The 12,576-nt window shown below is 37.7% G+C and overlaps 1 protein-coding gene across 1 annotated transcript in view; it reads left to right on the top strand.

Moving 5' to 3' along the window:
• The first annotated feature begins 200 nt into the window (after positions 1-200).
• WDR49 (WD repeat domain 49) overlaps positions 201-12,576 on the top strand; it is a 127,679-nt gene continuing 115,303 nt past the window's right edge. The window contains exon 1 of the mRNA XM_084872646.1: positions 201-406. Within this exon, the coding sequence (XP_084728772.1) occupies positions 263-406 (144 nt within the window). The 5' untranslated portion in view covers positions 201-262. The remainder of the gene's footprint in view (positions 407-12,576) is intronic.

Raw genomic sequence — 12,576 nt, 5'->3', positions numbered from 1 at the left:
GGGGGTGTTTTACCACCACTGGACTGTGGACTTGGAAAATAAGCTGTGGAATTCAGGAAGAGTGGGGTTGAGGGTCTCATTCTCCACCTCCCAGCTTAAACATTCTGCCTTCTTATTATAAGCCTTGACATGTATGCTTATTTGACATCCTATTGCTAAGTTGGGTTGTTATTGTTGTTGCTTTTTTTCAAAGATACCTTTGGAAGAAAAAAAAATAAAGGTATAGAAATAGTTGAAAGCTGTTGAGAGAGGTGAAACCATTATGAGTTCCCAGAGTGCTGCACCTGAGTTGAACAAGGGGTCAGAGCCTGGGCGAGGGAGGACAGAAGGAGAAGACCACAGCACAGCTTGGCTTGAAAACCAGCTCAGTGTGGGCGACTTTGTCAAAATCCAGAGGGCCTTTGAGGTAAGTGTTCATCTCATTTATTGGAGACTTGAACTTGCTCATGAGGGAGACTAAGATGAAAAGGGAGATTTTTTTCTCTTAAAATTGCTAATATATTTAATGTTTAAAAATAAGTTCACATGGTGATTACTAGACTTAGTGGGGTGATCATATCATAAGGTATAAAAATGTTGCATTGCTAATTGTATACCTGAAACTAATATATCCAATATAGGATTATATAATAACAGTACTTAAATAAAATAATAAAAAATAAAAATACATAAAGGCATTATTCTTAAAAACAAAACAAACAACAAAACGAAATTTTTAAAGAATTGGTCAGGCTTGGAGTAACTTTATCCCTCCATTCTTCCAACCAAATTATACTAGTTAGTATGAAATTGCTTCTGTTGAATACCATTACAGTGAAGGAAGGAAAATTCATTATTGGACAAAATTCTTCTTAGAGATCAATGAAAAGTATGGTTATGAGTGGGGAAAGCCAGGTCTCCCAGAAATAACTCTTCTTGCAAATAACAGGGAAGTAGGGCTTTGGAAATGCAAATACCTGCCTCTATTTTGAAAAAAACTTTCCCTGCCTCCCCCTGAGTGACACAGCTCCTTTTCAAAGCTGATTTTGCTACTTCATTGTCTGGAGATCACAAGCGAGGGACCTGTCTCCCATTCTTTTTCTAAATATTGGAGCACTGCCAAGAAAAACAAAATTACAAATTTTCCTTTTAATTCTACATATATATATAAAGCCTAAGCAACTGTTCCACTATTCGACTGTTAGACTGTTTGACCAGTAGCTGTGATGCGCACTGACCACCAGGGGGCAGATGCTCAACACACAGGCATGGAACAGACTGATGAATCTCAGAGGGAAGGGAAGAGGGGGAGGGCAGGAAGAGATTGACCAAAGATCTTATAAGCATACTAGACTCCTGGTGCATGGATTCCTACACTGGTGGGGTCCTCAGCCTAGCCTGCAGGGACTGGACTAAAACTGACAGTCTGACATCCCTTGAGGGGTCCCAGATTGCAAGAGGACACAGGCCAGGCTGAGGGACCCCACTGGTGCACAAACACATGCACCAAGCCTCTAGAATAAAATAAACCTTAAGTATTTTAATTACGAATGCATAATTTCTTTCTTAGTTAATTCGTTGGGCATTTTGTGAGTATGCACCATAAAGAGAATACTCACCATAATGATTTTTAGTTTCTCATCTGGAGAGGAAGAAGTGTTCTTCTGTGCTGTGGGACTAAGATAGGCATGAGCCTCCATCCTTTCCACTTCATTATGTTTGCTAAAATATGATCTTGGGCATTCGGAGAGTCCTCCAAGGATGCTTCGAAGTGTCTATATTAATTTGAAATAGATACACAATATTTTGGAATATTACCTTGAAATTAAGAAAGTCTGATGAAATCCAACAACTATATTATCCTATAATTGGCACAAATTTTAATCTTTAGCTATCCAAAAAAAAAAAAAGGTAGTTGCTAACCACTGAAAAACTACTATACTGTGTTTTGTATTACAAGTTAGATTTTACCTATGTTGATAAATTCCTGTCCCAATAGCATCAATCATTTTTTTTTACAACAGAATCTATCATATTTAGTAGCAAAGACCTTCTCTGCCCTACACTTTGCTCATTCTAATCTTTATGTATTTGTTGTTCATCCAGCCCCATTTGTCTGAAAGATTTCAGTGCTGCTCATGTCCGATGCCCCAAATAAATTTGGCATATGTTGACAGACGTTGCAAACATTTTGACAGGGCATTGAGAAAAACATATCAGGGGATTATGACAGCTTTGACTTTGCTATGAATAGAAACGTGGTAGTTTTATTCTGGTGCTAAGAACACAAACAATTTGAATGCTCAGATTTATTAGAAGAGTCAATATTATAATATTAATATGTTAGAGAGTGAAACCACTTCAGAAGGTTGGGGGGTTCGGCATTCTTTTTCAAATTACTGATTGATTATCTGGAATAAACCTATGTGAAACTGGTCAATTCAACCTCAAGATTTTTCTTTCTTTATTATTCTTTTTAACTTTAAATGTTTTAAAGGCCAGACCACTAATTTTGAAATTATCAGTTGGGAAAGCACATATTACTGATGGGGGGAAGAAATTGTAGTCTAGAGCTTGTATGAACACAGAAAATCTAATGACAGTTTTTAAAAAAGAAATTGAGCTTTGCAGGTGTATTATTAAGAAAAACAATGAAGTCTGTCCATTTTTTAACAGACCCAATGCACACAACATGAAAGAATTCAATGGCACATGTACAAGCAGGACTACAAGTTAAGCCCTTGAGCCAATGTGATTTTCAAAAATCGCATGGACACCTAGAGAAGAATGGCACCAGAGGCGATTTCCATGAAGTCCAGTCCATCAGTCAGGAGCATTGGGCCCACAGGTATAGACAGAGCTGCAAAAGGAAGCATTGCCATCGGCAACTGTCCTGTCTGTGACACAGAACTTAAAGGCAGTGATTTGTAGCCCAATCACTAACGATGCAATCTGAGTCCCCAGAAATGTTCAGGGAGAGTGCTCAGAACAAACTTGTCTTGGGGGGTGAGTAGAATACACTTGTGCTAACTTCATCTCAAAGGAACGGACAAGTTCAATAGGCAATTGTGCTTGTCTGAGAATTGTGCTTGAGGGGTAATCAAATGAATAAATCCACAGAATGTATGATACCCTCATGCTTGGTTGTCTTTTTCTATTTTTTATTTTTTTTGTCTAGAATTTTTCATATGTCTTCTTTTTTCCCACTTGACCCTTCTTCCCATCAGTCATTTTCACCCAAGACAAGCCCCCACCGCCCTAGTGTCAGTGTCCATTGGTTATGCTAATATGCATGCATACAAGTTCTTTGGTTGCTCTCTAACCTTCGCCCCCCCTCTGCCATTTGTCTCTGGATCTATTATTGTTCATCAAATTACGTTGATCATTATATCCCATATATGAGTGATATTTATCTTTCTCCAACTGGCTTATTTTATAATACTTAGCATAATGCTCTTCAGTTCCATCCATGCTGTTGCAAATGGCAAGTTCCTTCTTTTTTATAGCGGTGTATTATGCCATTGTGTAGATGTACCACAGTTTTTAATCCACTCATCTGCTGATGAGCATTTAGGCTATTTCCAAATCTCAGCTATTATAAATTGTGCTGCTATGACCATAGGGGTGCACATATCCTTTCTGATTGGTGTTTCTAATTTCTTGGGATATATTCCTACAAGTGGGATTACAGGGTCAAATGGGAGTTCCTTTTTTAACTTTTTGAGGAAACTCCATGCTGTTCTCCATGGTGGCTGCACCAGTCTGCATTCCCACCAGCAGTGCATGAGGGTTCCTTTTTCTCCACTCCAGCACTTGTCGTTTGTTGATTTGTTGATGACAGCCATTCTGACAGGTGTGAGATGGTATCTTACTGTTGTTTTGATTTGCATCTCTCGGATGATTAGTGACTTTGAATATGTTTTCATATGTCTCTCAGCCTTCTGTAAGTCCTCTTTCAAAAAGTGTCTATTTAGGTCCTTTGCCCATTTTTTTAAATTGGATTTTTTTTTTTTTATCTTCCTTTTGTTAAGTTGTATGAATTCTCTGTAAATTTTGGTGACCCTTATCTGAAATATTGGCAAAAATATTCTCCCATACAATGGGCTTTCTTGTTGTTTTGTTGATAGTTTCTTTCGCTGTGCAGAAGCTTTTTATTTTGATGTAGTCCCATTTGTTTATTTTCTCCTTAGTCTCCATTGCCCTAGGAGCTGTGTCTGTAAAGATACTACTATGACATATGTCTATTGTTTTGCTGCTTATGGAGTCTTATAGGATTTTTATGGTTTCCTGTCTTACATTTAAGTATTTAGCCATTTTAAGTTTGTTTTTGTGTATGGTGTAAGTTAGTGGTATAGTTTCATTTTTTTTGCATGTATCTGACCAAATTTCCCAGCAGCACTTATTGAAGAGACTGTCTTGATTCCATTGTATGCTCTTGCTTCCTTTGTAAAATATTAATTGAGTATATGGCTTGGGTTGAACTCTGGGTTCTCTGTTCTGTTCTATTGTCCTATATGTCTGTTCTTGTGCCAGACAGTTTTTAGAAGTGGCTTGGTAATATAGCTTGATATCTGGTATTGTGATCCCTCCAACTTTGTTCTTTTTTCTCAGGATTGCTGTGGCTATTCAGGTGTGTTTTTTTTATTTTTGTTTTTGTTTTTGTTTTTTGTCTCAGATTAATTTTTGTAGAGTTTGTTCTAGATCTTTGAAGTATGCTGTTGGCATTTTAATGGGAATTACATTGAATATGTAGATTGCTTTGAGTAGTATGGACACTTTACTAATGTTGATTCTACCAATCCATTCATGAACATGGTATATTCTTCCATTTGTTTATGCCTTCCTCTATCTCTTTTTTCAATGTCCTTTAGTTTTCTGAGTACAGGTCTTTTACCTCCTTGGTTAAGTGTATTCCTAGGCATTTTAATTTTTTTTTTTTTTAGTGAATTTGTAAATGGGATTTTTTTTTCATTTCTCTTTCTATGAGTTCATTATTGGTATATAAAAAGGCCATAGATTTCTGTAAATTTTGTATCCTACTATATTGCTGAATTCATTTATTAGGTCTAGTAGTTTTTTGATGGAGTCTTTGGGGCTTCCTATGAATAGTATTATGTTATCTGCGAATAAGGACAGTTTTATTTCTTCTTTTCCAATGTGGATGCCTTTTATTTCTTCTTCTTGCTGATTGCTACAGCTAACACTTCCAGTACTATGTCAAATAGGAGTGGTGAGAGTGGGCATCCCTGTCTTTTCCTGTTCTAAGGGGAAATGAGTTTAGTTTTTGCCCATTGAGTATGATGTTGGCTGTAGGTTTGTCATATAAGGCTTTTATTATATTGAGATATGATCCCTCTATTCCCACTTTGCTGAGAGTTTTTATCAAAAAGGATGTTGGATTTTGTCAAATGCTTTTTCTGTATTGATTGATATGATTATGTGATTTTTGTCTTTCAATTTGTTTGCTTGGTTGTCTTTATAAAATTCTAAAGATGGCTGTAGAATCTGTCTACAGCCATCTTTAGAATTTTATAAAGACAACCAAGCAAACAATGATTCTGATACTAGATCTCTCTCTCTCTCTCTCTCTCTCTCTCTCTCTCTCTCTCTCTCTCTCTCTCTCTTTGCTTATGTGTGTCTGAAGGATTGTCAGACATTAGATAATGTCCATCTCAATTGGCAGTGGTCATGCTTAATTGAAAAATGGAAAATTGGGTCTTTCAACTGTGGAGCATATTCACACATATTTCCAAATGAAATATTACATACCATATAAATCTTGGTAGTAGCATTTAGAAATAAAGAAAATAATGCTTATATTTATTGCAAGATGGTACAAATGAATTACAATCACTTATTGTTTGAATTCCAGTTTTGCCACTTATAATGTGCAAATCACTTAACCTTTTTGAGCCTGTTTCCTTTATTTATAACATGGGAATAATAGGGTTGTTGTAAGGATTAAGTAAGATTCTGTCTGGAGAGGACTTGAAAGAATAAGTGGTCAATTAATAGCTATGACAAGTTGAGTGAGTAGAGGTTGAACCACATGGTCTCTAATGTCTTAAGTCCTTTTGAAACTGTTTTTATTGATTTTAGAGAGAGGAAGGGAGAAGGAGAGAGGGATAGAAACACCAATTATGAGAAAGAATTACTGGTTGGCTGCCTCCTGCATACCTCCCATTGGGAATTGAGCCTACAGCCTGGGTATGTGCTCTGACCGGGAGTCGAACCGTGACCTCCTGGTTCATGGGTCAAAGCTCAACTAATGATCTACAATGGCTGGGCTCTAACGTCTTGATTCTAATTCATATATTTCCTAAAGGCAATTAAACATCTAATAACACTCACAATGATGCTTCTACATTCATTTTAGTTGTGGTAGGAAGTGGGGGGTAATAAATTTTGCAAAGATATAAATTTACATAAAAGAGTGCAAAAACATCATTTTCCATCTCCTACTTTATATTTTATTAACATTCACATTATTTGAATTGATATCTTGATCCTCTTCTTTAGAACAAGAAAATTACCTGGGTAGAAGTACTAGAAAAATTACCTGTGAATTTCATTTTCTTTCAAGTGGTGTCCAAAAAGCCATATGTCAGCTTAAAGAGAGGGAAACTTGTATTATTCATAGAATGATAAAATGGTTACTACTCAAACTTTCCTATAGCACCTATAATGTTTAGAGAAATGGCATGATCTCTGGATATTTATATTATTTTGATGTGAACCATATTTTACATTTTCTTAGATACTTCAAAAGTCAGCTATTGTGTAAGGAAAAATGGCTGAGGCTTGCTGATTTTATAGGAATGCTGAGAAGCAGAAATTACAGGCCAAGGGAAATGGGATGCTGGAAAAGTCTCATGGAGACCTGTCATATATTGTTTCTTCCCAGAGTATAGCTCTGAAGGTGTTTGAGTATTTGTGTGAGTGTTGCTGGTTTTTTTGTAATTCCTTACTGTTGATCTCTACGTGGCAGGGCATTCTGACCTTTGGTCCTAGATGTCCTGCTGCCTATTTGGCCTGGGACTGTCGTTTACCCATTTTGCTGCACTCACTGGATTGGGTCTTGACCTGCCTCTGTCACCAACCCTGCAATGTATCATCTGCTGAAGCATCTGTTGTGGCTCAGGTGAAGGGCCCAAAGCCAAGGGCTGGCCCTGTGCTGTCTACTCCATGCTGCCATTTGACCAAGTCCTGCTAAATCTTTAGATTTAAATCCCCTAAATGACCTGTCAAAGTAGAAAGGGCCAAAAAAACTGGTAAATTCAGGGTGGGAAAGGTATAGTAAAATTCTGATCAGGAAGTCCCCAGAGATGTCCAGGGAGGGTGCTCAGAACAAACTTGTCTTGGGGGTGAGTGGAATCTAAACAAAATACACTTGGGCTAACTTCATCTCAAAGGACCTGAGAAGTTCAGGAGGAAATTGTGCTTGTCTGAGAATTGTGCTTGAGATGTAATAAAATGAATGAATCTGCAGAATGTATGATATCCTCATGCTTGGTTGTCTTTATAAAATTCTAAAGATGGCTGCAGACAGATTCTATACCAAGGCCTATCAGCAATGCTTCTCTGTTCCATCAGGTCAACACCAAGGTTCTGATACTTTGCAGGCAGACGAGGTTCTAAGGGGATCAAGAAAATCAGATTTGCCGAAACCGGTTTGGCTCAATGGATAGAGCACTGGCTTGTGGACTGAAGGGTCCCAGGTTCTATTCTAGTCAAGGGAACATATCTTGGTTTCAGTCTCAATCCCTGGCCCTGGTCTGGACGCTTGCAGAAACAACCAATTGATGTGTCTCTCTCACATCGATGTTTCTCTATGTCTGTCCCCCTCCCTCCCACTCTCTAAAAAATCAATGAAAAATATCCTTAGGTGGAGATTAACGAGAAAAAGAAAATGAGATTGAGTTCTTTTCTATCCCCCCATTATTTGTCCTTTTTTTCCTAAGCTCTCAGATTCCTCCCAATTCATTAAGGAACAGTCTTCTCTTATCTTCTCATTGTCCATTGTATCTTTGTTATCAAGTTACCCAAATGGACAGGGCTTCCTGGACGTGTCTCATGTACTGGAACTATTCTCATCTCTTGCTTCTTTCCTTTCTACCTCAGGAATCAAACACATAAACAAAATCAGCCATTCTTGTTTCATTCCCTTTCCTTAAAACCTTTAGATTTTGTCCTCTCTGACAAGATATAAGACAGTCCATAATGATTTCAAAAAATTAAATAAAACTTACAGTTAAAAACTCTGCTGCTGGCTTCGGCAGCGTGTATACTAAAATTGGAACAATACAGAGAAGGTTAGCAGGGCCCCTGCACAAGGATGGCACACAAATTCCTAAATCCTCCCCACCCCCACCAAGAAAAACTCCGTGTATTATATTATCCAACAGACTTCAATTTTTATAGAAACCTCAATTTTTATAGAGTGTGCAAACTGGATGAAACAGCTCAAACATGATAGAGGTTTCTTTCTCTCTTGTGTTCGAAAATAGAAAGCGGGTGTTTCTAATTGTTGGGCAACTCAAGTAGACATTCAGGTACCCAGGCTCCTTTTACCTTCTACTTTCCACACTTGCCATACATCAAGCTAGCATGGGGCGGGGTGGGGGGGTGTGCATGAAGCAGCACATGGGGAAGTTTTTATGGGCCAAACTCACATCCCAATTGCAAGGGTGACTGGAAAATGTAGACAGGTGTTTGCCCAGAAAGCAGTTTCGCCCACAACTCTTAGCATTTAATGTTAGGAACATTTTCTTCTCTCCTAATAAACCAACATGCTGTATTTTGAAAATGAAGGAGAGTCATGTGCCTAATGGCGTTTTGTATTCTGCCAAGAAGTTAAAAGCTAAATTTAGTGTTCAACTGATAGAACTATTTTTAGCATAGATTTTTCTGGGACAATTATCTGTTATTTTCATTTCATGACTTTTGTTCTTTTATCTTGGCTTTAATGGCCCAACTCCCTATGAACCTTCTGTTATAACTGAAACTAGAACACTTTCTGGAAATCAGTGGAGGTAAAATGATGAATACAAATTTAATTTATTTCAAGTATGGTAAGATTTTATGAAGCACTTCTGTAAGTATTTTGACATTTGATCCTCTCACCGACCTGGAATGTAGACAGGACAGACATTTTTATTTCCCATTTACACATAAGGAGGATGAAGCTCAAAATGTTTAATGGAATTACCCATGGGGCAGGCAGAGCTAGGGCTCCGAAGGTAGATTGTCAACTCTCTTTGGGATGTTGCTCTAACTAAGGATTAGGATAAGGGTTTCATTAACAAAACAAGCATGCACCGTATCTTGGTAACTTGGAATTAATGTATATTCAGCAAGTAAACAACAATTCCTACAATGAAATCAATGCAGAGAAAGAATGGAAGAATAGAAGGAAAAGATAAGAATAACCCATTGCTTTTTAAAAATTATATTTTCCTGTCTAAAAGCATCTCAATGAAGACTATGAGAAGGCAAACAGGTAAAACTTAATTTATAACTCTATTCCATAGTGCACAGTGCATTCAACAGCCTCGGTCAATTCATCACCCACTGAACATGGGCAGCAGGTCAGAGCATTTCTTGCCCTGATGCCCTTAGAGGAATCAAAAACCCTATTTTGATGGCAGCAGAAAATCAGTGAGGCTCGGCAGGTCCCTCTCCTCAGCATTTGGTAATAGCGTGAAGACAAATCCAATTCCACTGCAGCTGGCATGATTGGAAATGACAGAGGACTCATAAGTGGTTTCACCTGACTTGTTAGAATTCATGGGTGGGGTTAGCCACCAATGTCACCACCAAAGCGCAGGAAGTGGAGTTGTGTGTCAACACATGAAAATTTGCTTTTCTTGAACGTCGTGGTCTTTGTGCTGAGTTTTGTGACAGCTTCATGCCTTCTCCAGTTTCTCTGTGTGCTTTTGGAACAGGTGCTTATAAAACTTAATGAGGATCAGAGAGGGTGATGAGGAATGCTTTTTGTGAACAAATAATATAACCTTGAGCTTTGGCCAGGCTTTCAACAGGAAAGGAAACCACCGAACTTGTTATGAAGAAGAGAGAAGGAAAGCAAAGATGCTTATTACTATTCAATTGTGGTGCATCGACGTAGCCAGACCTATAGACCAAATCCTACTTTTTCAAATTTACTGAGAATTAAAAGGAAACAAGAAAATGAAGAACTGTCATTTGTACCATTTTGATCTCACATTTCTCACATATTTCCAAGTATAGCATACCCAATGATGATACAAGATCCCACCAACTCTGTTGCTAAAAAATAGAAAGCCTCTATATTTTCCTTTTAATTGAAGAGTTTGGTTAGATTCTGTAAACTTTTTCCCAGCTCTAAAATGCATGAATTCAGGATACATTAAACTCTTTGACTCAACTTATGGTTTATAACAAGAGGACAGCAGCCCAAGTGCCCATCAGTAGATAAGTGGACCAAAAAGCTGTGGTGTATATTTATACAATGGTATACTATACGGCTATAAAAAGAAGGAAATCTTACCTTTTGTGACAGCATGGATGAACCTGGAGATTATTGTGCTAAGTGAAATAAGCCAGTCAGAAAAGGACAAATACCATATGATCTCACTTCTATGTAGAATCTAATGAACAAAATAAACTAATGAATAATATAGAGCCCTAACCGGTCTGGCTCAGTGGATAGAGCATCAGCCTGTGGACTCAATGGTCCCAGGTTCGATTCTGGTCAAGGGCATATACCTTGGTTGCAGGCACATCCCCAATAAAAGGTGTGCAGGAGGCAGCTGATTGATGTTTCCCTCTCATCGATGTTTCTAACTCTCTATCCCTATACCTTCCTCTCTGTAAAAAAATCAATAAAATATATTTTTTAAAAATAGAACCAGAGGCATGGATACATGGCACAGACTGACAGCTATCAGAGGGGAGGAGAGAGGGGCTGGATGAAAGAAAGTGAAGGGATTAACTAAAGAACATAAAAGCATAACCCATAGACTCAGAGAGCAGTGTGGTGACAGAGGGAAAGGGAGGTGGAGGCTGGGTAGAGGTGGGCAAAGAGGGGGGCTGGGAATGAAAAGAGACTTTGCTTGGGCGATAAGTGCACAATGCACTATGCAGATAATGTTTCATTGAGTTGTACACTTGAAACCTGTATGGTCTTGTGAACCAATATCACCCAAACAAATTCAATTAAAATATTTAAAAAACACACAATTAAACTTGTTTTTAAAAACAGCGTATGCTTAACCTTCTGTAGTGATATTTCCAAATGAAGATCATTGAAGCTCAATTGTCTCTTGGCTGCACCATTCTGCTGGTCAGGCTCTTGCCCCCAAGTTCAAACAGATGATAGTTATAAACTCACTTAGGTCTAAAGCAGAGAACTGACAACGTCCATAGACAGAGAAAAATGATATGAATAATTACACATTTCAGTGATTATGATTCTCTTTATTTAAAAGTGAAAGATAGATTTACTGATTTTTTGTTTTTCCTGCAGTTGCAATTCAATTCTAATTGACCAGTGGTAGAAAATCTAATTGTTAAAATTTTGGTCAAAGAAAGTTTAGTTCCAAACTCCAAATTTAGCATGGATATGTCAAGATCCGTGCCTTTGTTAGCCACAAAATTTAAACTCCATTTATATTGGGGAGCTTCTGAATCACTGATATTATAATGTAAATGAAAATTAAAATCAACTAAAATCTCTTCAAGCAAGCAAAAGGAGCAATATGAACCTTGGCTGGTAGACTAATCTCCTCTGTTCTGTTGTTCAGTCTCTTGTGAATGTGCATTGGAAGGTGAAAATTGGAGGAGGTGATGTAAACTGCTGCCTCTGTTTTGGAATTACATATCTAATTTGCTCCAGAAGGTGTTCATGGGGTTTGACAGCAAACACTAATACATATTCATTATCAATATGCTTGGTAACCAAGGGAAGTTGAGGCAAGTGCGACAGAATGAAGCATGAGAGAGCAGCGTGTTCATTTTAAATTTAATTACAGAGATGGAGGAAAGAATGCATGTTGATAGCACATACTAATCCAGCTGTCATAAAACATTACCCTAAAATCACGGCAAATATTTGGCAGAAGAAATGTTATTTATGGTGAAATGCTTGTTAAAACTAGCAGGTTCTGGGGAAGACAAGATTCTGAGATCCTATTAGAAACATTTTTTTTTCATGTGGAGAAAAAGAAACATTGCTGAATTCTAATGATCTGAAGTAAATGCAGGGGAAACAAAAAAGATCTCAAACTAAGGAAATATTTCTGAGGCACACAAGATTTCTATTTATGGAATTTTTTTGATGTGGTTAAAGGTTAAATTCAGTTTGAAATGGGGAAAAACAATAGTTAGTGTGATTCTTGTGACCTTATTATAATCTTGGTGCCTCGACCCATGTGCCCTTCTAGCCTCCCCTTTTAAGAATAAGTATTTGATAAGCATAGACCTTGTCTGTCTTGTTCAAAGCTGGTGCTTTGAGCTTACAATAGAGTTTGACATGGAGCAGACACTTAATGTATATTTGTCAAATAAATAAATAAACCTACCCTATGCTAGCTTGTGTGCTGTACATGCTCAATACAA

This window comes from Pipistrellus hanaki, assembly GCF_964339955.1.
Source record: "Pipistrellus hanaki genome assembly, chromosome: 2".
Taxonomy (NCBI): domain Eukaryota; kingdom Metazoa; phylum Chordata; class Mammalia; order Chiroptera; family Vespertilionidae; genus Pipistrellus; species Pipistrellus hanaki.
This window is presented reverse-complemented; position numbering and strand designations above follow the sequence as displayed.